We start from the raw sequence: 23,499 nt of genomic DNA, 5'->3' as shown, positions 1-23,499 counted from the left end.
GCGTGCGCTTTAAAACTTAACCTCAGTGTCAACGCGATGACAACAAGAAAACTGACAGTATGGCCACTCGTCCTGTCGCCTTGTTTGTATATTTCGTGTTAACACTACGGTTATTGCATTGAAGGGGGACACAGCCCGCGAAAGTGAACTTTTGTGCCGTTTAATTGACTTTGATAAAAAATTGGAGGATACGTTCAGGACAATATATATATAATAATGCCAGGTGCCAAATCTTATTATTGTAGAAGAATTTTTGGAACAGTTACAAATCTTCAAATGTTGAAGAGACTTGTAAGTGCAAACACTATTGTTCTAAAATGACAAAAATATTTGGAATTCTTATGCATAACATATTATTAGAAAGGCCAAATAACTGTGGCACTGTGCAGCTGTTTTGTTCAACCTCCACAATCTTCACTTAAAAAGAAAATGGCATAATTAGCTTTACTAGGAATCAAACTTTCACCTTGCGGTCGAAATTTCAGTAAAAAAATTGTGGAATCTATTTAAGTCCACAGTTGCATTCCCCATAAACTTCTGCCCCAGTAAGCACCCTACCTTATATAAGTCTTCCTATAATACGAGAAAAATAATTTTTTTGCAATCACAAACTTTTGTGAAATAACATAAATTGAGAAAAATGGTTCCGAAACTTCTAAAGTCTGTCATCTTATTCAGATTGCATCTATTGTAACTAAAATTCTCCTGCAGCATACATTGCACCTTCTTCAATTCAGCTTTGTTCTGTGGCAGTAGCTGCAACCTTTATTTTTTTTTCCAAGCCACCTTTGAGCTACATATGAGTGAAATGCGATGAAGCAGCAGGAAATCGGGAAATTCTCATTTGTGTGGAGTGACTGGCTTGTGAGAAAAACACTGTTTTTACCATTTCTACTGTGCTAATGAGGATAAAATTCTTTTGGCACAATCTTAGATAGCAAAGGAACCTGAAACTGTTATAATCTGGAAAGATATCTTTTGGGCGAAAGTCGCAATTATGTATTTGCCTCTTGTACTCCCTTAAATTTGAACTGACTAGCCTGAAAACAAGTTCTGCTAAACACTCTTCTTGTTTTGCAAGGGATTATTCCTGCCATTATGCTTGGACAGCTCAAGAAACTGTATGTATACTTGTGATAGCATTATTTGCTAGTGATGCTTTTTCATGGACACGTATCTGTTGTTCAGGAGTCAGCCAAGCGCCGACCACTGCGTGATGTGAAGCGTTTCATGGATCGTCTGCGTCTGAACATCCATGCCGGCAGAGGCGGCTCAGGGTTCCCACGCTACGGTGGAATTGGCGGCAGCGGTGGCAGTGTGTACCTGAAGGCCAGCGACAAAATTGAGCTGAGGGATGTCGTCAAAGAGTATCCCGACAAGCGTGTCAACGCAGGCCACGGACAAAATAGCAAGTTAGTTGGAAAACCAAGTGTGCTTTCGACCACCGTTATGATGTCCGAGTATAAACTGACGTGAAGCGGGCAAAGATCCCATTTTCTTTTTCGGCTGTTTTTTTTTGTTGTCTTTTTTCACCTTGCACGCAAGACATTCTGTTATCGACGAGCACTGTAGTAAAACAGATCCTTCCAGTACTTCTGCTGACGTGATATCGAAGTACTTACAAGATGGTCAACAGTCTAGAAGATGAAAGCGGGACACATACCCTTCAACTCCATAACTTGACAGCGTATGCTTGGCGATTTATCAAGGGCCTGGTTAGATGGCGCAGCATGTACTAAAAGCCACATGTTTCGCTGTTCACTTTTAAATCTGTTGTGGTAACACATCGATGTGATTCATGCATGTGCAGCAAGGTCCACTGTTGACGAAACTCGTCTTTTGGGGATGATTGCAATTTCATTTTGCCATGAAGGCCTCCACAATAACTTTTGTACTTTTATGTAGGTCTAGATGACCTATTCAAGTTATGTTGGTTTGAAGAAACTCACAGTTTTGCCTGAAGGGCAAAGCACTGACACCAATGGCACGGTTTAGCGTTGCGTTTGAACTGCTCAAAGAGTATTCTGACTAGCAACTAGCAAGTGTCTGAGAACACTGGCGTGACGAGGAGCGCCACTAGTGATGTAGGCATTTTGCCTAGATGGTGCGTGATATGCAACCGATGGGAAACCCTCGACGTTAAGTCAGAACTCGCCCCCATATTCTAGAATGCTCCTCTCCACTCAACACTCCACCTCGACTTGAGAAAGTGAATGGCTGTGCCGCCTATTGACAGAAGTGGACACTGTGCTTCACTGACACCCCTCGGCAATTCCTGGGAAGCGTAGTGCCCTCTTCTGCCCTGAAGCGGTGCTGTGCTCAACTGGTTGAAGGGGAAGAAGAGTTTCGAGTTGAGGATCATATGATAGTACGGGGGTCTGTGAAATGTATAAAGTTAGCTTGACATTTACTGTCCGTTCCACTCAGGCCAGTGCGTACACGCAGTAGCTCAGCAGGAACACTATTATGTGTGCTCACAATGCTCGTGCAAGTAGCAGAAGCTGCCAGCGCTGCCCTGGCTCTGTCACCAAGCTGATTGAGCCGAGCATTTTTGCTGACGAGCGCGCTCCATATCTCGAAGGTCCTTTAACCCTCCACATGCGAGCAGCAACATGGGAAATGGATATGTACGTGTCCTCACCTTGTTTAGGAAAGTGTGATTATATGAGAGAATCAACGGCAATGAAACGAATGCAAGGCAAAAAAAAGTGTGCTGGACAGTTCCCTACTGTGTCAAAAAAAAATAACCCTTGTATATATATATATATATATATATATATATATATATATATATATATATATATATATATATGCTTTTTACCAATTTGTGCAGCTTCTTTTGATCTTTCTTCATTGCTGCAAATGTTTCTCGATGACAGGGCAACGCAAATCCTTGGAAGTCCAGGAACAGACATCACAGTCAAAGTCCCCATAGGAGTATCCGTCTACAATGGCCAGAATCACTTGATTGGTATGTCATTGTGCACTTTCTTCAAAAACCTTACTTTAACAATGAGCCATCCATATTTGTTGATTCTTCATGTGAATGGCTATAATGTGCCGTCCTTGGCCCAATCACAGATGCATTTTTCTGTGTGTGCCATTTTCATGTTATTAACATTGGGAAAGCGAAATAACCACGTTTGACATGTCCAGGAGACCTGATCAAGCCTGATGACAAGATCTTGGTGGTGCGAGGGGGCCAGGGGGGCAACCCCAGCAATCAGTACCATGGACAGAAAGGCGAGGTCGACAACATCACTCTCAGCCTCAAGCTCATCGCAGATGTGGGCTTTGTGGGGTGAGAAAGCTTTCAACTATAGATTGACAGTTCAGTGAGCATGTGAAAGGAACTATAGTCAACATCCAATTTTTCAGACTCCCTCGGGACCACAAGAACGTCCGAATAAACGAATGCATGCCTTTTACTGCCCTCAAGGGATCAAATTGCCACTGCCACTTCCAAAATAGCTTTGAAGGCCTGCCACTTCAATTATTAGGCATCGCAGTGCTTGTACGGTGATAGTAGATGGCGGGTGCGTGCATCTATAATTAGGGAACACATAATATGTTCCGTGACAATAGCCCCTTTCCACCCTTGATATGCTTCACCACAATACATTGTATGTGCTTGCCTGCATAGTGCCACTGTTTGCGGCGAAGCTGACTTTTGGGAATGGCATTATGCAACGTTTCTTAGACACTTGCCATGCTTTCCATGCTTCAAAGCCATTGGCGAGGATGATGAAAGCTGAGTTGGCACCATTGCCAACAGCGACTAATCCTTTCTATCAAAACACAACACCGAACCGCAGGAAGCTTGGTAGCGAACATCGAAGCAGCTAGGACTGGTTTTTCAAGACACACGACAGCGCAAAACAGCCAGACAACAGTGCACCAAACTCCATGTGGCTAAACACAAATGGCTACAATGGCAGCAGTGACTATGACTGCTAGCGGATCGATGACCGAGAGTGCTGGTTTGAGGCTGCGAGATGATCAAAATGGCAGTTGTGGTAGCTTCAATTAATGCTGTTTTCGACCTGCAGTCACAACAGAAAGTCTGGAAAATCAAAGGGCAAAGGGCTTCAGCATCCCAAACTTTGGACATCCTTATACATTGCATGGGGCTCGTGGTGGTGCTGCGAAGGCGTCTCAAGTATTGGGCATCTCTCAAAAATCAGTCATTGACTGCAATACCCATGTCACACCGGAACATCAATGTTATTGGCTTTGACTGACACTCACACTTGCCTACTGGTTTGATTTCGTTTTGGTATCCCATCGCAGTCTTAAAACAACATGCGTCTCGGGTAGTTCAAGCCCCACAAGCGCTATGCATATCAGCTTCTGGTGCCGCAACCATTCTCGCCAACCAGGCACATCAAAAGTTCCTGCCAGAATGCTCCGTCCGAAGAAGCTGCTAACCCATGCCGAATCCAAAGAGCATGAACGTAAGCTTGCCAAAGCCCCAAAAGCGTCAATGTGTGTCTCGGGCCACTTGGGCCCCACTAGATCGGCATCTGTTGGTGTCTTGCGCTGCAATGACACGCGAAACACTTCACATAATGTCGATATCAGCTACAGTTGAATCTGCCAAATTTTAGTGTCTTCGGATTGTATGTTTTCCTGGTTAGTAGGTCTCTTTTTTTTTTTTTTCGAGAACCTATTAACAAGGTTCTACTGTGAGTGCTTCGACGCCATCCATTGAAAGTAATCGCCCAAGAATACTGCCCCAGTGTGTGTGGATAGTGCAAGAGCACGTGTCAAGATCAGACCGATTAGGCATCAGAAGGCTCGCAGATCATATCACGTACCCACCTTAATGCACATAGTTCAGAGCTTTCTGTCTACGCATGGGTACACAAGATTTTTCACGCTACCGTCCTTGGGGCAGGATGTGCAAGAAGGCACTGCCTCATGCAACCACAGATGCTGCCGTCCCTGTGCCTATGTTCGTGGATGTGCTACATAGCACCAACAACAGTTGGAGACTCGTCTGTGCAAGCGACGCCGTAAGTGAGCTCGTTGCGGACATTGCTGTACTCGAAAAAAAGCACTTGCTGGTTGCTTCAAAGAAAGTTTATAAGAAACTGACAGATTTCTTGAAGTGTGATGGTGTGTCCTCATCGAGCTTCTTTTCAACTCGCAATGCCAATCAGACATCAAAGGAACTGACGCCACTAAACCTGAGGTTGTGCCATACAAGCACAAAGTTAGCCATAATATAAACAAAGTGGCATCCAGTTACTGTTGTTCGTTTCACCCCCAACACACCAGCCAATCTGTGTCCTTGTACCACAACTACTGAAAGACTAGGATGTTTGAAGCATCATGCCAAGGAATTTGTGCACTGTGTTGTGGAAGTTGTCTACGAGATACCCTTCAGCTGCAGCAAGTACTGTGTGGGCCAAACAGGCCCACACCGGCTGTCTGAGTGAGCATGCCACCAACTTAAGTAAATTGGATTTTGGCATCTTAGCACGCACTCCAATGTCTGCGCATGTGAACAGTACTTTCACGAGTCTATATTCTGGGCAGGAACGACAACAAAGCAGCGCATGAACTATTGGAGAGGCACACTTTATCAGCAAGAAAGGTCCCACGTGTTTGAGCGACACTTCGATCACATTATATTCATCAGAGGTGCACCTTCTTTAATGCACAGCTGCAGCAATGCAATGAACGTAGCCGTCACTGTCACGTGATCAGGCTTGCGTTGTGAGGGCACTAATATTGCACTATGCTTCATTTCTTGCAGTATTAAATCTGTTAGTACCGTTAAAACCCGCGTTTAATACGAACCCGCGTTTAATACGAATTCGCATGTAGTACGAGGTGAAATTTTTGGGACGCGAAATGGAAAACAAAAGTTTTATCCGCATATAATGCGAGTTCGGAAAACTCGAGGAAAACATTTATTTAAATTGCACTCCGCACTTCAATCGCTGTCTTCCTCAGGTGTGCTCTCTTTGGATAGTTCCTTGTTGGACATATCTTCCCAGAGGTACTCATCCACTGTGCCATCGAGCATGTTCGAGATGGTACATTTCTTGAATGCACGACGCACAAGGTCCACTGGTATGCTGGCCCATGCAGCTACAATCCACTTGCATAGTGTGGCTGGCGAAGCCCACTTCAGCCGCCTGGTCGGCGTCACTGCAGGCTCACCTGAGCGCATGCACTCTGCGTAACACCGCTTGACCGCGTCCTTGAATGGCTTGTTCATGCAAACATCTGAATGCTGCAGCTGAGACGTCATCCCACCCAGGATAATGATGAGTTCAGTGCTGGATTCGAGCAACAGCCTCTTCATTGAGTCGGCCAAATGGCAACGAAATGCGTCCAGCACGAGGATGGACGGGAACGACAACAGTGCGCGAGGCCGCCTACACGAGACGGACTTTATCCAGGCGAGCACAAGATTCTTGTTCATCCAGCCTTTCTCACGGCATCTCACGACCACATTTTTTGGCAGCTCCTCACCTTTAGGCACTGTCTTGCGCTTGAAGACGACATAGGGCGGGAGTTTGCATCCATCTGCCGTGCACGACAACATGTAGGTAACTTGCGTTTTCTCGTTGCCAGTGGACTGGACATAAACTTGTTTAGAGCCCTTTTTGTGCACGGTGAAGGGTGATGGCATGTCCAGATAAACTGGCATTTGGTCAGCATTGCCGATTTGCCTTAGCTGGAAGTCCTTGGACTTGCACAGTGAAATAATGTGGGGCTGGAAAGCCACAAGCAGCTCTTTGAACGATTCGGGCAGCTTTTGCGAAATCGAAGTTCGACGGCGTAAGGAAAATCCAGCATGGCACGTGTAGCGATAAATCCAGTGCTTGCTTGCTTTGAAGGCAGAGCTTGGTAGCCCTTTTTCTCTTGCAAGCTCCTTAGCGTTTGCCTGCATAAGCTCCACGCTCACAGCTAGATGCGCGGCTCACTGTTGGCGTACAAACTCCGTCAGAGTTTGATTTCTGGGAATGTCCCACTCTTCGGGCTGCGAAAGCTTCTTCACGTTCCGTTGCATGCGAAAAGGGCTTCCTTCTGTCGACACCATCCGCGAATGCTTGCCTCGTTGATGCCAAACTGCCTCCCGGCCGCACTGTTGCCAATGTCCTGTGCGGCTAAAATAACCTTTCTCTTGAAAGCAGCCGAGGGATGTTTTCGTGATCCGGACATTTTGGTCCTTCAATGCGGAATAAAAAAGATGCACTTCACGAAGCGTGGCTTGCACGTGTGCTGCCAAGGTGCGCACTCAACAATTAAGAAACGATGCTGTAGTCCATAGAGTTTCTCACTACATTACCTAGAGGGAAAGCTGGCACTGCTACGCTGTGGTATGCATGGAAATACCGGTATATTGTGGCTTCGGTTTGGCATCGTTCTCGGAGAGACAGGACACCTTGAAGACGCGCTTGGCAAGCACCGTTCCGTCTGTCGCAATGAGTCATTTTCTACTAAAACAGCACGTCAAAAGCTGTTCTGGTTTTATTATTACGCAAAAGCATGTTTTGTTTAACTATGAGAACTTGTTATTGCGTGTACGATTATATGTTACGTAAAAACTGTCAGCGGGCCGCTAAAGTTGGAGGACAGACGACACGGTTCGCGCTCACTTTGAAACAGTTTGTTGTCTGTTCTTGCTTTTCTTCGCTTGGTCATGCATCGTAGGTGAGTAAAGATGTAATATGCGTGAATGGAAACATGTTATGAAGATTTTACTTTGAGAACGCGTTATTTGTGTAGCCATATCCACATTTTAGACGAAGCCTCTTACAACACCAGCCAACACAAGCCTCGCAGACACATATAGTACCGTCATTCCCATGACGGCACGGTGCCCCCTTAAGGAACTCCCATAGACGGTGGCGCCAGGTTTCCCTCTAGGTGTTATAGAGAGAAACTTTATGCTGTAGTCACACAACAATAACAAAACCAAGCCATAGCCATGCAGCAAAAAGGAAGCCAAGCCGTAGCCACGCAGCAATATTGAAGTCACCCTATAGGCACGCAGCAATAATGAAACCAAACCAAAACTTCTAGCCCAAATTTCTGACTGAAATTTTGTTCGGATCCGCATCTAGTACGAATTGAAAATTTGGCACTCTAATAATAGGAAAAAAACCTCTTATTATACGTGGGTTTTTACGGTAGTTAGCGCTATGTATATGTGTGTCTGTCCTTTCGTGTGTCCCATCTAGCACCCAAAACAAAGTTTAATAAACCCCACTAAGATGCTGCAGAAATTCTATTATTGTATATAGTACTGTTCATCTATAACAAATTTAGCCAAAGTTAAATTTCATTGCAGTTGGCCTTTAAGAAATACCAGGTGGTCAAAAATAATACAGGCCCTTCTACTGCAGCATTTCTCATTGCCCCAGTGTGTTGCTTTGGGAGGTTAAACCGCATGAATCATCTGGCAGATCTTTCCTTACCTTTATTAAATTAAATGCCATAGAAGCTAGACTACGTACTAATAATAAATAAGACTGCCAGTAGTGTCACGTCAGGTTTAAATTCTACCCCTATGATAAGTGGTTCCCTGTGTTTGCACTGCTTTTTACGTTCCTGAAAATTGTGCACCCATCCTTCATTTTCATTTTTTTTTTCTGGCTTATGAAGGCTCCTTATATGGTAAGAGAGTTCCTTTCTTTGATTTAGAAGGCTAATTTACTAGTGCAACTAAATTTATTTTTCTCTCTAGTGACTCTTTAATGTTGCAGTGCGGAGCCTCTTGTGTGAAGTGTGTGTTGCCTTCTCTTTTCAGTTTTCCTAATGCTGGCAAGTCAACACTCCTGAGGGCACTGTCGAGAGCGGCACCCAAGGTTGCCAACTATCCTTGTATGTTTGCCAACTGTGTTTTATGCTCAAAATACTCTATTTTCAGTGTATAAGTCAATTTTTATTTCTTTAAAAAATAAGTAGTCTGAATTGCAAAGCCAGCCAATATGTGAACCTGACCTATATGTGAAGTCTATTCATCCTTACCACCTTTTATGTAGAAGCAACTTTGTGTTTGGCTACATGTGAGATCTCCTCAGTGGCTTTGTATTTGGCTCCACTTTAGACCTTGTCATCGGCTTTGTCTTAAAGTTGGCTCTGGAGTTTGTTCCTCACCTCTTAAACATTCGAAGATGCTGGTGTACCATCTTGTGTGTATGATTCATTATCCAAGAGGTTTGTAGGTGTTATGGTAGTGATATGATATTCAAAGCTATGAAAATGCCTCCACAAGCTGAAAATCACTAGCACAGAAGGGCAGTAGTGTCCTCCAAAGCAGAAAACAACAAACAACTTCCTTCGCAATGAAGAGGAGCTTTGGAATCTTGAAAATCACCTATAGATGTAGCAGTATTGTACAAGAGTGATAATTTGTGGTAGTTGGTTGACTGTTGACATACTGAACAGTATAGACAACAGTACTATGAGATGACAACACAGTCTGTCAAGAGTGCCACTTAGGCTGCTGTCACCTGATTGGCAAATGATGCATTGAGCCAGCTACCAGCTAATATAGTTAGCAAAGCGTTCATGAAGTGCTCCCATCATGTCTCAGTTGGCTGGCTTTTGAGATGACTACAGCAACAGCATGTAGTAATTGACAAGGCCCAAATTTCTGCAGCAAGTACACTCTAAGAACAGTTTACACTCTTTGGCGTGCCCCTTCTGCCACATAACGATAATCGTCATCTGCCTTGATGCGTTTCCTTTCTTTAACGCTGCGAGCCCGGAACTTTCCAGTAACGAACGGCACGCGCGTTATCAGTATAAAACAGTTTACACCCTTTGGAGTGCCCCTTCTGATAACGCGCGTGCCGTTCGTTACTGGAAAGTTCTGGGCTCGCAGCGTTAAAGAAAGGAAACGCATCAAGGCAGATGACGATTATCGTTGTGTGGCAGAAGGGGCACGCCAAAGGGTGTAAACTGTTCTTAGAGTGTAACTATAGTAACCAGGAGCTGGTTCATGGTTAAAACTAATAGCATGGCAAAGATGAAGGCAAGCAACACAGCAGAAGCAGTGACTATCAACTGGAAATTTATTTAAAGAACAGATATTTGTAAATGCCAGCTCTCCTGCATGTGCCATAAAGTTTATGACATTGTTCTCATTTTATGATTTTACATATGTTGAGTCAAGTATTACAAAGGAATTCATTCTGTTTGCAAAAAAGTCTTGCTCTTCAGTCACTGGACCATGTGTCTAAAGTCTTCCGATAGTGAAAGAGTACTTTCTCCAAGCAAGTTCATTGTGCAGACAAGTTCCTGAAGCAGACAAAATTGGCAACAGCAAAGTTGCCGAAAAAGTACCGTGATCCTGAAAACAACATGTGGCTTGTCAGCCTTTGATGTTCCAAGTTCGCTTCTATTGCATGCTTTGCCTAACGGTAAACTATTATTAACAAAGTTTGTACTTATTATGCATCCTGCAAGAGGCATATGCTTTAGTGAAGCATTGAAAGAAGAATTGGATTTTTTACTAATTTTAATGTTCACACGTAGGCAAATATGTATCTTAATGCGCATGAACGTGCGAGGCAACTAAGTGAATATGACAATGGAATCCAATTAGATAAGCTATGGAAAAAAGCAAGAGTAGCAGGAAGGGTGTAAGGAAAACCATGACGAAACTAGCGTGGCATGCGATTATCACTCTGTTGCAAAAATCTCAAAACGAAAAGCGAACTCTTTTTTGTGGGGGGCTTTTAAGGACTGCCGCACACAAGTTGGGTTTGCCTTTTGTATATACAACGGTCCACTTCACTTAATTGATGGTTCACCTAATTCGTTGATTAATTGGTCTGGGTTGCAAGTCAGTGTGGGATCTACGGGGATTCGATGGCATGCCTAATGTTGCAAAAGTGTGAGGAACACACTGAGTCTTTGAGTTAGGATCGCCAAGTTTTCTGTTTCTTTTTTTACAGCTTTCGTCTTTCTCTTGTTTTTTATATGGTTATTGATCTTAACCGCATCACATTGTCAAGTTCACTTAGTCGCCTTGCATGTGCAGTAAAGCATGCGCATGAAGCCATTTTCCTGAATAAATTTACAGTTGATGGTCAATACTCGGCTTGTGTCGCATGCCTTCTTAATTGTAGCACTGTTAGTTTTAACCATTAAGTAGTTATGCATGCTATGACTTGGATATGGAAGAAATGTTTGTAACAACTTGTGCTCTGAAAAGGCTTTTTCTAGACGTCAGTGCTTGGAGGTTAGTTTTCATTTTTAGTTGATTTACTCATAGCAACGTACACCCTTGCAATTTTTTAACAATATCATGTGAGCATCGACCGCACAACATGTCGGTGGCCTTGTAGCAGTGACGGGCACTCTTGAAGAGAACAACATAGCAGAATACATTCGAACTATAGTTCGGCGTGTATGACTGCACATGAAGTTGTCAATCTCTCCATCCCTCATCGCTACAACGCCGCTGACGTGCCGTATGGTCAATGCTCGCGTGATATTGTTATAAAATTGCCAGGGTGCACACTACTGTTAAATTTCAGTATAACATACATCAATGTAATAGAATTGTTGATGCGAGTGTAACTATTTACACCTCAATGTCCATAAGACACCATGCATTTCGACCTTAATATAAGAAACAGTGTTTATCCATGATTTCCATGTAATGAAATTTCACTTTTCTTGCGAAGGAAGACTGAGGCAGTGAATAGAAACTACTGGGGGCACCAGTGGTCGAATGGCTGTGTCACATGTGGTGGTTTCCCAATGAACCTTTCAAATTGTGGGCAATGCGACAGAGAGCGGCTGCCGAACAAGAGCAGTATTATCGACGGCGGCAGCAAGTTTAGCCGTTCATAGCGTCCAAGACGTACCGGCAGATCTTGGAGGCCATGAGCTGGCGAGTAGGGTGTCAAGCACACCTGGGGGTGCACTTATTGGCGCACCTTATCGCGCTCTACATAGCAAAGTAGTGCCTTACGCACACGCGGAATATGCATGCATTCAGTGTGCATATGTATGCATGTATGTATGTGCAAGATGTATGCATTTGTGGACGTGTCAGCACATGAATGCTCATCACTTGCCACGTTAAACAAGGGAGCATTGGCGACAGCAAAAACACCAAATCAGGCGCTGATGCAAGGCACGCGCAAAATATGGAACTATGCTACGTAGAGTGTGTGATACGATGCCGTAGTACTAAATGCAATGCCCTCTCGCTTGAGGACAGCGGTAGTATTATGCAAGCAGTCTTGATCAGCAAAGAAAGGATGTCGCCACTCATTTCGAGATGCTACAGTGCTCGCTCTCCGTTATCTTGAGATTGAAAGAAGACATCTTTGACTCTGAAGAAAAAGACTAATTTCCCGTGAAAGCAAGTAAAAGGTCGAAAATAACAGACTACTTTTGCCATAAATAAAATTGTTTTCGTTGAGTGCAGTGCTCCTGCAGCAAGTTCTGTTTATAAGTAGCTGAACAATTTTTTGTAACTGCTTGCGCTTACCCACTCCACTGCTACCTACTCCTCAAAACCACATAGGTGTTCTGTGATAGAACCAACTTAAAGAACTCGTTGAATCAAATGCCTAATGGCTACAGACATCATGCATGCGCGTTGTTGCAAAACATAAAATGTGGCATTCATGAACAAAGCTGCTATAATCGGTTTGTTGCCTCGCTTTCACACAACTTTACGGCTAAGTTTTAATGCTGCATTGATCAGACTCTGTGGAGAGCGGTTCACTTCGGTGAATATAGTATTTGTTGTTGTATCACTTTGAGCAATATCCGAGGTTATGCTGGGAAGCTGAGGCAGCAGAATGGATGTGACCACAGCGGGGCTTACACCGATTGCTATAGTGCATTGGAACTTTTTTTTTGTCTGCTTTCCACGTGCCGTACAGCTGCTGCAAAGTGGATTTTGTCGGTACAGCTTAAAACTGCAGAAGTGATTGTCGGCTCCCAACTTCAATGAAATTGTTTTGTTCGTTTTGCATTTGATGATTTAAAAAAAAGAACATTTCTGACTGCTCGATTGTCTTAATAAGATTTTTGAGCAAACTAACTTGGTATGCTTGATAGTCGTAAACTATTAGCTGCTAAAAAGCTTGATTGCACGGTTGACTTATCAAAGTGCACAAAACATTGGAATCTTTATCGAAGTGCGTTCGTGAACAAAAATGTTGCAGTTTTGTGCCAACAGATACCATGGGGCTGAAGCTCTTCTTTCTTCATTCTGTCTCTCAGTTACAACAATCAGCCCAAACATTGGCATCATGGAATATGCTGACCACCGGCAGGTAAGTCACTGTCAGGCCTCGTGACAGTATAGCTGCTTTGCATTTTAAAGCGAAGTGTTCTTAGTGAGCTGCTTTCCCAACTGTGGCTGCGGCTGTCTCGCCGAATAGGCAACTGCTTCGTGTCACGCAGCTCGTGCGTGCGAGACCACAATTGCGCGAGAGCACGCGAGTGCACACCAGTTTCTATTAGGCCATGGACGTAGAATTGAAATAGCAAAGTTAGTCAACCTTACTCCTGTATTTTGTGTCGTACTTCTCTCAGCGTACATCTCTCCTCGCAATTCTTGCCTCCACAATGGTCAACTGCGTCCTCGTAACGTCACTACATCAACGTCTCACAGTGTGCATCCATGTGAACTTAGAAAGCATGGAAGCTTCGGTGAGCTTGTACAGCTTCACAATGTGGCTGCTCGGTGCATAAAAAAGCATGGTGTCAACTGCAGGGGCATCAAGATCGTGTGAACTGCTGTTGTAATCTAGGCTTAGATTGGGAATGGTGTAGCTCATCAGCTTGAACACTGCATCACAACAAAGTTGTGACCTTATGTGCTGCACAGATGACAGTGAACACAATTGTATGCATTGCATTTAGTATTGTAACATTTGAGTAACCACTTCACGAACGCTTCAATCCAGAGAGATTGCAACATGCGTCTTGGATCTGCATAATTTTTATGAATTTTTGGTCCATTTTTTTTTACATCTTCGTTCAGATTTGTGGCCTGTTTGGTGGAAAGCTCCAGAATGGAATCCATCACTGAAAGACTGGTGTGTAATAGCATCAGCATATTTTGCCTATGGAGCTACAAAATGGGCTCAGTTTTGTTTAAATTCAATACATTAAAATTTTTACACATGCCCTGTAAACAGAACGAGCAATCTCTGTGAACTGTTGGTCTGTATTCATGTAGGGAAAACAAGCATGAAGCCATCTTGCACTGCTGCAGGAACATCCTTTGTTTTTGGTAACCAGTGCCTTGACCACCACTTCTTTACCATGCACATTTACATCATTTTCAGACAGTGTGCGCTGATGGCAGTATGTAATGTGTCCAGAAGCACATTTGTGCTGATGTCTTTTCTAGTTCAATTCAAATACGTTTACAAAAATATTTTTCCTATTTGCGAACACTTTAAAAAATTGCCTTTTGTGTAGGTTCATGCAAATATCAATTTATTCATTTAAGGCAAAGCTGAAGCATATAGTAATAGTATCGAATAGAGAAAGTAATGGTGCAGCAGGAATCTTCAAATAATCGAGCAGGCCCAAAAATTCTATAGGCAACGGTTAACTAGTTCTTCATCTTTGTCTTGTCTTGGCCGTGAGCCTTGCAAAAGGCAATGGGACTTGCTTACCGAAACCAAAACTATTGATTGTACATGTTTAAGAACTTACATTCGTTACTTTTTAATACTTCAACAATTCTTAATACATGTTGGAATTCGAGCATAAGCAGATATCGAATTGCATACATGATTGAATATTGTAAACTATCTAATATTCACACAAGCTTGCATTTGTGTGTTCACAGTACAGTTACTGTGGTAACTATGGCATTAAATCGAACCTTCATATATTGCACTGTCCCATATGATGTTCTAATGCTATTGAAAGAAAGAACTGGAGCTGGGCAGACTGTTCAGTTCACAAAAAAGTGAATCAGAGTTCTGCGAGCATGACCGAACAAGTTGTAAAGAGAGCGCAGGGGGTTTGGTGTGGCAGAAAGTTAGTTATAGCAACAGAATTAAGAAATCTGTGCACATAGCATAGGATGTGTTTTAGATGAAGCAATGCAGGAGAAATTGATGATCTCTCAAAGAGGAAATTGTCCTGCAGTGGACTTAGATAGGCTGGCCATGATGAGGATGATGATCGAATGCATGTCATTGCATTAGCCTTTGTTGATCAGTTTTGCAGAGCAGAGAAAGGGCCTATAACTCTGTACTACGGATGTATTGATACAGAATTTGCATGTATTGTATTGAATTGTATGAATTTGCATTGATACAGAATTATGCATAATATATGAAACAAAAAGGTGGTAGTCCAGTTTGAATTATCCTGCAAAGGTAAATTTCAGCATTGAAATAACAGAAGTTTGGGCCCATAGGAATGTATGGGCTCTAGCTGGGATGTTTGGCTCAGAGGGAATTAGCTGGAGTCGCTTTAACAGAACTCTATTTTAATACAAATAGTAGGGGTGCGCGAATATCAAAATTTTCGAATACAAATCGAATATGAATACTTAGCTTCAAATATCGAATCGATTTCATATAATGATATGCACATGCATCTGTTAGCAAGTTGAGTTAATTTGTTACATTGGAACATTGCAATTACATGGCAATGTTAAAAACTAGACTAGTAAGCGGTTATACTAAAGCATTGTTTACTTGGCTCATGTTAACTTGGAAAATTTAGTAATTCCTACTAGCTGTCTTCATTAGCCTGTACCTTATTATACCGCATTATATGCCTGTAAGCTCGGAGGCATTTGACCCTGTACCAGTCGTCACTCATCGCACATACTTTCAAGCAATAAGCTCAGAATTAGCGGTGGCACTGCAAAAAAAAAAAGAAAAAAATTAATAAAGAAACAAGGAAAGTGCACACACCGTCTACAAACCCGTGCTCCTTGCTGCTGAGAGGCTGGCTTTCCCGCAATATTAAGGCGTTTAATGGCTAAGTGCACTTTACAGGTCACAAAATTCGTTACAAAATCGACCTAATATTCTTCAATTAGATAGCAACAAATGCTAAGAACCGTGTTTGCTCCCGCACAGCCAGCAACATATTCGATTTCATTCGTATATTCATATATAACCGAATATTCGAACATTTTCGAATTGTATATGAATATTAAAAATATAATATTTGATAATATTAGAACTTTCCAAATATTCGCACACCCCTAACAAATAGTAATGGCAACATTATGCTGATGATGAATGTGCAGTGACATGCAAGATGGTTGCGAAATAAGCAGAGGCATGTGAATATATTCAAAATATCAAATATGAATAGAATAACTGTTGCTGTTTAGTTTGTATTTTATTTGAAAATTCACTATTTGAAATTGCGCAACATTTGTTCCTTTCAAATTTAAGAGACAACTACACACTGAAGTCTCAAGGGAGAGATAATGATGAAAGTGACACTTTTCCGAATGATTCCGTTGCAGGAGAACTGCAGTTTGCTGCACAAAGGCACCAGTTGCCTAGCGTAAGGACAGATAACTTGCGCTGAGTAATTTAGAGTAAGAATGACTCGCCTTTAGGCATTCATTGAACTAATTTGTTGTCTCAGTTTATTGTTTGACCAATCTCACTGTTTGTATGTCTAACTTAATGTGCGGCCATGTTGTATAACACTTCTCACATTCAATGAACACAACACTCTACCTTCAACTGGTGATGTGTTCCATTACCCTTGTTTCATTACAACCATTTTCATGGTCTGAAAGTAGTTGTTGCTCACTTTCAAGTGCCTGGCTTATCCGGAGGTTCAGTTGCGAACAGTATTACATACATCTACTAAATATTGTATATAAGCTTCTTTTCTTTTTACCAAACCAACTCCAAAAGCACTTCATATATTCCACATTGTTTGGAAATCAGAAACTATTCAATATTCAGATTCTGTTTATCTGAAATTATTTGTATTAAATTTTATTTGGAAATTGCACTATTTGAACGCTTCTAGAAATAAGCTTGCAATATATTAGAGAAAATGTTCCGGAAGAGACAGCCAAACTTGTAGAGGGTAGACCTTTTCCTGGCACTTTGCTATTAGTGCAAGCAGCCACACAGCTTTTTGTCTTCTCGATGCCTGATGAATCTACTATTCTGTCGTGTCTCTGTGGCAGATCTCCCTCGCCGACTTGCCGGGGCTCATCGAAGGTGCCCACCGCAACTTTGGCTTAGGCCACAAATTTCTCAAGCATGTTGAGCGGACGAGCATGCTGCTTTTCATTGTTGATATCAACGGCTTCCGCCTTAACACGTCATCGTTGCACAGGAATGCCTACGAGACAGTCATGTCCCTGAACAAGGTCAGACCCGTTTGGTTGCAATTCCTAGTGCTTCCCGCTTCTACCTTATTTTTCTTCGCATTATACTAATTTCTCGCACAATATATTAGCTTAACCACTTCCTTCTTTTGCTCAGAAGGCATCATTGCTAATTGAGTGCTTGAGTGACCATCCTAAAAGTGTCCCAGTGGTGTGTTGTTATTAGCGAGGTAGTCGTTAAAATGTTTGTTGTAACTGGAAGTGTTCTCGAAATCTTTTGGTAACCAGCAGTTATGAGCTAAAGAGTGAACTTGTGTCTCAGTTTGTTTGTCCTGTGGTGCAGCACCAAGTCTCTTGACATCATGGGTGTGCTGTTTGTAGCCAGGAATGTTCCTCCTGGCTGCACAAGTTGATGTACAGAAGGCACTCAAGGGAAAGGGCTCTGGCAGGCTAAGGGGGGGACAACCAGTAGCAGTTGAGAAATAGATGTGGGCTGTATGAAAATCTCAACCAGGAATGGTGCAGTCGCAGGAGCTTGAATAGCAAGTGGTAGTTATGAGTTAAGAAACTCCACAACTGTGTCCTCGAAGCATTTTAAGAGGAAGCTTTAGCTCGAGGGCCCCTATCTAAATACAGAGGAAAGAAGAAACCATTTTTTTCAGCAACCACTGCATTAAATTTGGTGAGGTTTGTTGTATTTAAAAGAAAAGCTTAAAGTCTAGTGACTGTTAGAAGCAAAGTTCTGATTTAGGCTGCATATTTTTAAATAAATATTGTGGGAAATTGCAAATATACAGAAAATGAAAATATCTTCATAACTCTGTAACTCGGCATTGAAGAAGATATCAAAATTCTGTAAATTAAGTCTAATAGCACATCTAAAGCTGACAAAATTGATGTATTATACAACTCTCTTAATAATACTACTAATATGTGAGTAGGATCTTTGCAAAACCCTTGTAAACAGAGTAACTATTTTCAGGAAGATATAAATTCATATACCACATTTGTGCACTTTGGATGCTCTCACAGATGCAGTTTACAGAACAATAATATCTGTTCTTGATGCAGAGCTACGCAGTTAAAAATTTCTTGTTATGCTTTTTTTTTAGACTTACCAATTTTTGAAAATTCCTTTTTAAACATTCAGGCCCTAAATCGAAATTTTGCTTCCAACACTCACAGGAATTTGACGTTTTCTCTGAAAGGGAACAAATTTCATTAAGGTTTGTCCAGCAATTATCACAGAAAAGCATTTCTGCATTTTACATGTATTTGAATTGGCAGCATCAGAGTTGGACCCCAGCTAAAGCTTCCTTTTAAGGAAAACATGATATTGTCACACCTTGGGGGAGCTGAAGAATTCTCATGTACAGGCTGGTTGCACAGTAATTTCCTTATTTATTCAGATACCTACAGAACCCTAATATGGGCATTTTTGTAGAAGGCAGCATGCATTATTACGTGCTGTTGACCATAACTTATTTAAATTAAGCCTTAAATCGTATGTTCCTTCGTTTATTTACTTTTTTGAGCTGAAGTAAGAAACAGAGCAACCTGTTTATTAAATTTGTTGATGTTCTTTTTGTGGAGCATTGGTCTGTTTCTTAATAGAAACTATAATTAGATAGGGCTACCACATCATTTTAGAGTATGGTTGCACTAAATATGTGTAATGGACAGCATACTTATGCTGCATATGCTCTTGCGTGACTGAAATGTGTCCATGGTGTCTCCCTCCCCCTTTTTCAACATCAGTGTGTATGACACTTTCAGGAACTGGAAATGTACAAAGAGGACCTCCTCACCAAGCCAGCCATTCTGGCTGTGAATAAAATGGACACTGAGGGGGCTATGGAGAAGTACGAAGAGCTTTTGGAGGAGCTTGAAAAACAAGACAGTGAGTTTCTTGCTCTTTTGCCCATTGGTTTGGTGGTCTATGGCTGGACTTTCTCCTCTGAAACAAAGGGTGTTGGTTCTCGTGTAGCCGAGTTGCAGGGGACATTGGTTGGCAAATTGCCAACAAGCTCTTTGAGACCCGCATGCTGTGATGTGGGAGCTTTATGGAATCTCAAGGTTTGGACCTTGCGGTCGGTGGTGGTGCTGTGTCATGTTTCTCCACTGTCTGGACTGATGGTTGCGGGATGCGTTTATTGGCAAAGTCCACTGTGCATTTCTTGTTAAGTGCACTATTTCGTTTTGCTGGCTCAGCACAGCTTCACTTAGCCCAACTAGCACAGTGCGTGGGATGTACTATAATGAGCAATATGAGCGGGAACACAGGAGTGTGTGTCAGATAGCCTCGAACCCTGCTATGGCTGAAACGCCGCAGCCGACGTCGGAAACAAAGTGGAAAGGAGGACGCTGTTCTAATAACCATTGGCACTCCTACCGTGCATCTCTTTATACAAAGTGCGGAACTTCACATCGCCAGTGCACACTGATAACACAGTTTGATATTGCGGTTACTGCTAACCTTGTGGACCGAAGCGTCACCAATAGTATCGCTGTTTCAATGCGTAAGCATTCTAAAGCTACTTCCCTAGGAAATCTGTCCGCCTGCCTTTAACGCGTGATACAATGCGCTCCATAAGGTATGCACAAGGTCTTATTGTAGTATGTATGAAACGCAGGAATGGGCACTTAAAGCTGCGCTATTATTACGATATCATCGAGCGATGTTCAAGGGACGAGCCGCCGCGAGAACGACGACGAAGTGGGTCTGGGCCCTTGGCGCGAGCGAGTGTCAGCCTGCCGGTCTGGCTCCAGTGTAACTAGCCTGTAAATAGCCTATTTCGTCTTTGTCTTTCCACACGTAACAATATAACAAGCATGAAAGGAAAAAATCACTAGCTGTAAGTCACTGCGACACATAACCGCCTTATCGGCTCTCGGTGGCCAGTGAAGTGCTGTCAGCTACCGTTTTCAAAAAAAAGAAGGTGCAGTGGGAGTACCAAAAGCTAGCGGAAGAGCGCCTCCCTTTCCCCTCTGTTTTCGACACCGCTATCCACATATTGCTCAAACTCAGTTTCGAGGCTATTTGCCACGCGTTCGCGTGTTCCCACTCATATTGCTCACAATTGTACATGGGTTTAAAGCAAATAGTATTTGGCCTCCCTGGAGTAAAGGGGTGGAGAAGAAAGCGCATGTTGGCAACCATTGTCATGCCATCGTTGTCATGCTTTGATCATGCCGCCAACAATTTCATGCTGACCTGATTTTGTTGCTGCTGTGCCATCTGGGTAATGCTGCCCTCATCATCACACCATCACCTCTACCATTGTCGTTCCACTATCGTCACATTTTCATTGTCGTGCCACCACCGTACTGATGTCATGCCATCTACCAAAAGGCATTCGACAGTTAATTTGTTCCGCCATCATCATGCACCATTACCGACATCAAAAGTTGACTTCTGAAGTATTGCTGGTGTGTCCATTTAATTTCTACAGTCTGCATAAAATATTTGCTTACTTTGACAATCATGTTCAATGGTTTCTGCTACAATTTTTTGTATGGCTGCAACAAAATCAGACATCGGTTTCATTACGCTGCTTTAGTTAGTGTAGAAGGTGCCGACTGTTTCTTTATTAATCTGTACTTCTTTTTTTTTCGTTTCTTGCAAGAAATCACAGTAGGGCAGCCATACTGCCCTCAGGCAGCCCTACTAGTGAAAGTTCACAGCATATGCTGCTGTGGCTTTCATGAATTTTCACACAACAGTCAAGTTTGAGTGAATTTTTTTCATAGGTAGGAAACTCTTGTCTTGGGTTGAGTTGGCGATAATTGCAATGCTGCTCTTCCCCATATGTGCAACCAGTTGTGAAGTTTTATGGGCCAGCAACAGCACCATAACACACAGCCTAGCGGCCAAAATAATAATAAATCAAAATAACGAACGTTTGGGCCCATAGAAGTGCATGGGTGCGGGCTGGGATTGAATTGACCAAAAAAAAATTGAATTTACCAAAAAAAATTGAATTTACCAGTCAGATTAATGGAAGTCCACTGTATCGGAAAAAATGTACAATCCCAAGTCATTAAAAATTGAATGAATGACTCCCCAGAAAAAAGGTACAAGATGCGAGCATATTTATTTCCTACTGAACACATCTGTAATCTTGTGTTCATGCAGTATCTGACCTTTTCAAACAAGGAGCACCTTGTCAGCACACTGCAGATCTCTCACTGTGTTTGCATTGCCTTTGGCACGAAATGAGCTGCTCAGTGCATCTAGTCCAGTAAGAGATTTGGTGAAATTAGCCAGCAGGCGCCTGGTTTTGTCTTCTTTGTTGTTGGGCGATTTTGCTTCATCACCATTAACCTCTGCTACAACCTCAGTCATTTTTTTTTTTGCTCGCACATTGGGACATTGTCATCCATCATGATAAACCCTGTGTGGACCTTTGGCACCGGTGCTTAGAACTCCACTTGAATGACATCTTCAGGAGCTGAATAAAAAAATTTGTTGTTAACGCTGGGCTGGCAATTCTTAGGCTGCCAGGACACACTGTGAACTGCACTTTTTAAACCAATTCTTTACTGCTTCATGCATTACTCTTCCAGGAGTGTTAGAGATAGTGCATCACATCCAAAAGTGTGAGCTTCTCAGGGTCCCTAGGTCAGAACACACGAGCAAGGAAGCAATGCGCAATGCACTTCCTGTGCAGATATTTCACGTTTTTGAGAACACCTGCCTCCATAGGTAGTTGTGTGATGGAAGGAATGCAACACGAAGATTGCAGAAGCACGACGCGTCTTTCGGATGAGCTGCACAGTTGTCCTCTTTGCAGTGCAGTCGTCCATTGAGGTGTCTCTATTTGTTGCTGTGCTAGTGGGGTTCATACTTATGACCAGCATAATGGGACATGAAATAAAGTAAGACCAGGACAGAACATTCTTTCCCACAATGGTTTTCACTTTAATTCATGTACCATTACACCATAATAAGTTCATCGAGGTTTTGAAGGAACTGTTCGAAGATGTTACTCATCATCCACGCCTTTCGCATTACGCTTGTGGACACAAGGCAGATGCGCGATGTTCCGCAAGCATGTCAGGTTCTTTGCTTTTCCGATCGCCCACAGCTTCATCACATTGCTACCATATTCAGTGCAGCAAAAATAGAACCAAAGTGCGATCTTTGCTGATCTTACTGTGGTCAACACAGGACTTAGAAACTTGCTAGTAACTTGCTTAGAAACTTGCTAGTCTGGACCTTAAAGATAACGCCAAGCTCTTCTGCATTGCACATGTCGCACCAGTCATAAGCATCGATAATGGTGGGGAGTTGCGTGATCGAGTCCTCAACATCAGCCGGATTCACACTCTCTGCATTTCCCTTTATCTGCTGATAGACAATGTCTTATGTATTTGTTTAGCTATTTTTAGATACTTCAATACCAAAAAAAAAAAATATTCCAGCAGAGCAGGTTCATAAACTGAAGAGTATTACAAACAGTTGGCAGGACGAGAAAACAAACAAAATATAGTTAAAATGTATACATAAGAAAAACCAGGATGAAATATGGAAACAGAACTACAAGTTCCATGGATAGAGCCATACAATGAACAACATTAAATCGCAACGCAGGTAATCACTAGATACGCGAGGCAAACATGTTAAGAGATGGCTGCAAAACAGAGTGATTTCTCAGATCATGCTTTGATTATGGTTGTTCGAAAACCGCTTATATGACTGCTCAATGTGGTGAAGTTGTGGTGCTGCCAAGGCATCGGCAGCTTCCCAAGCTTTTTCTAGGAATATGTTACAATCAAATAACAAAGAATGTAGTTCTATCATATTAGGTTGCATTTTAAGTAAATCAATTCAGGATAGCTATGTCCTAAAAGACTGGAAAACAGCAAAGATGATTTCTCTTCATAAGTCTGGTGACAGGCATAACCCCCGTAACTATCGCCCACTTTCTCTTACGTCCATTCTTTGTAAACTAATGGAGCGTATATTTACACCTACCTTGATAATTTGTTGGACTCAACAAACTTTTTCCACAGCTCCCATCATGGCTTTTATATGGTCTTTTGATGCAAAACGCAACTATACTCATATTTACTAATGATTTGCATGTTGCCTTTGACACAGGTGTGGCAATTGATTGCATCTTCCTAGACTTTGCAAAAGCACTCGATAAGGTTAACCATCAGCTGCTTCTAATAAAACTACACTGCTTACGTATTGACCTGCTATTGCTCGAGTG

General features: G+C 42.4%; 2 protein-coding genes across 2 annotated transcripts in view; one reads left to right on the top strand and one right to left on the bottom strand.

The window, feature by feature from the left end:
- CROT (Carnitine O-octanoyltransferase) overlaps window positions 1-23,499 on the bottom strand; it is a 220,813-nt gene that overhangs the window by 159,138 nt on the left and 38,176 nt on the right. The window lies entirely within an intron of this gene.
- LOC126540299 (GTP-binding protein 10) overlaps window positions 1-23,499 on the top strand; it is a 28,991-nt gene that overhangs the window by 753 nt on the left and 4,739 nt on the right. Inside the window, exons 2-8 of the mRNA XM_050187101.3 lie at window positions 1,189-1,412; window positions 2,880-2,971; window positions 3,157-3,301; window positions 8,771-8,844; window positions 13,219-13,271; window positions 17,138-17,323; window positions 19,058-19,181. Of these exons, the coding sequence (XP_050043058.1) occupies window positions 1,189-1,412; window positions 2,880-2,971; window positions 3,157-3,301; window positions 8,771-8,844; window positions 13,219-13,271; window positions 17,138-17,323; window positions 19,058-19,181 (898 nt within the window). The remainder of the gene's footprint in view (window positions 1-1,188; window positions 1,413-2,879; window positions 2,972-3,156; window positions 3,302-8,770; window positions 8,845-13,218; window positions 13,272-17,137; window positions 17,324-19,057; window positions 19,182-23,499) is intronic.

This window comes from Dermacentor andersoni, chromosome 2, assembly GCF_023375885.2.
Source record: "Dermacentor andersoni chromosome 2, qqDerAnde1_hic_scaffold, whole genome shotgun sequence".
Lineage (NCBI taxonomy): Eukaryota > Metazoa > Arthropoda > Arachnida > Ixodida > Ixodidae > Dermacentor > Dermacentor andersoni.
The sequence above is the reverse complement of the archived record's forward strand: the minus strand, read 5'-3'. Positions and strand labels throughout refer to the sequence as shown.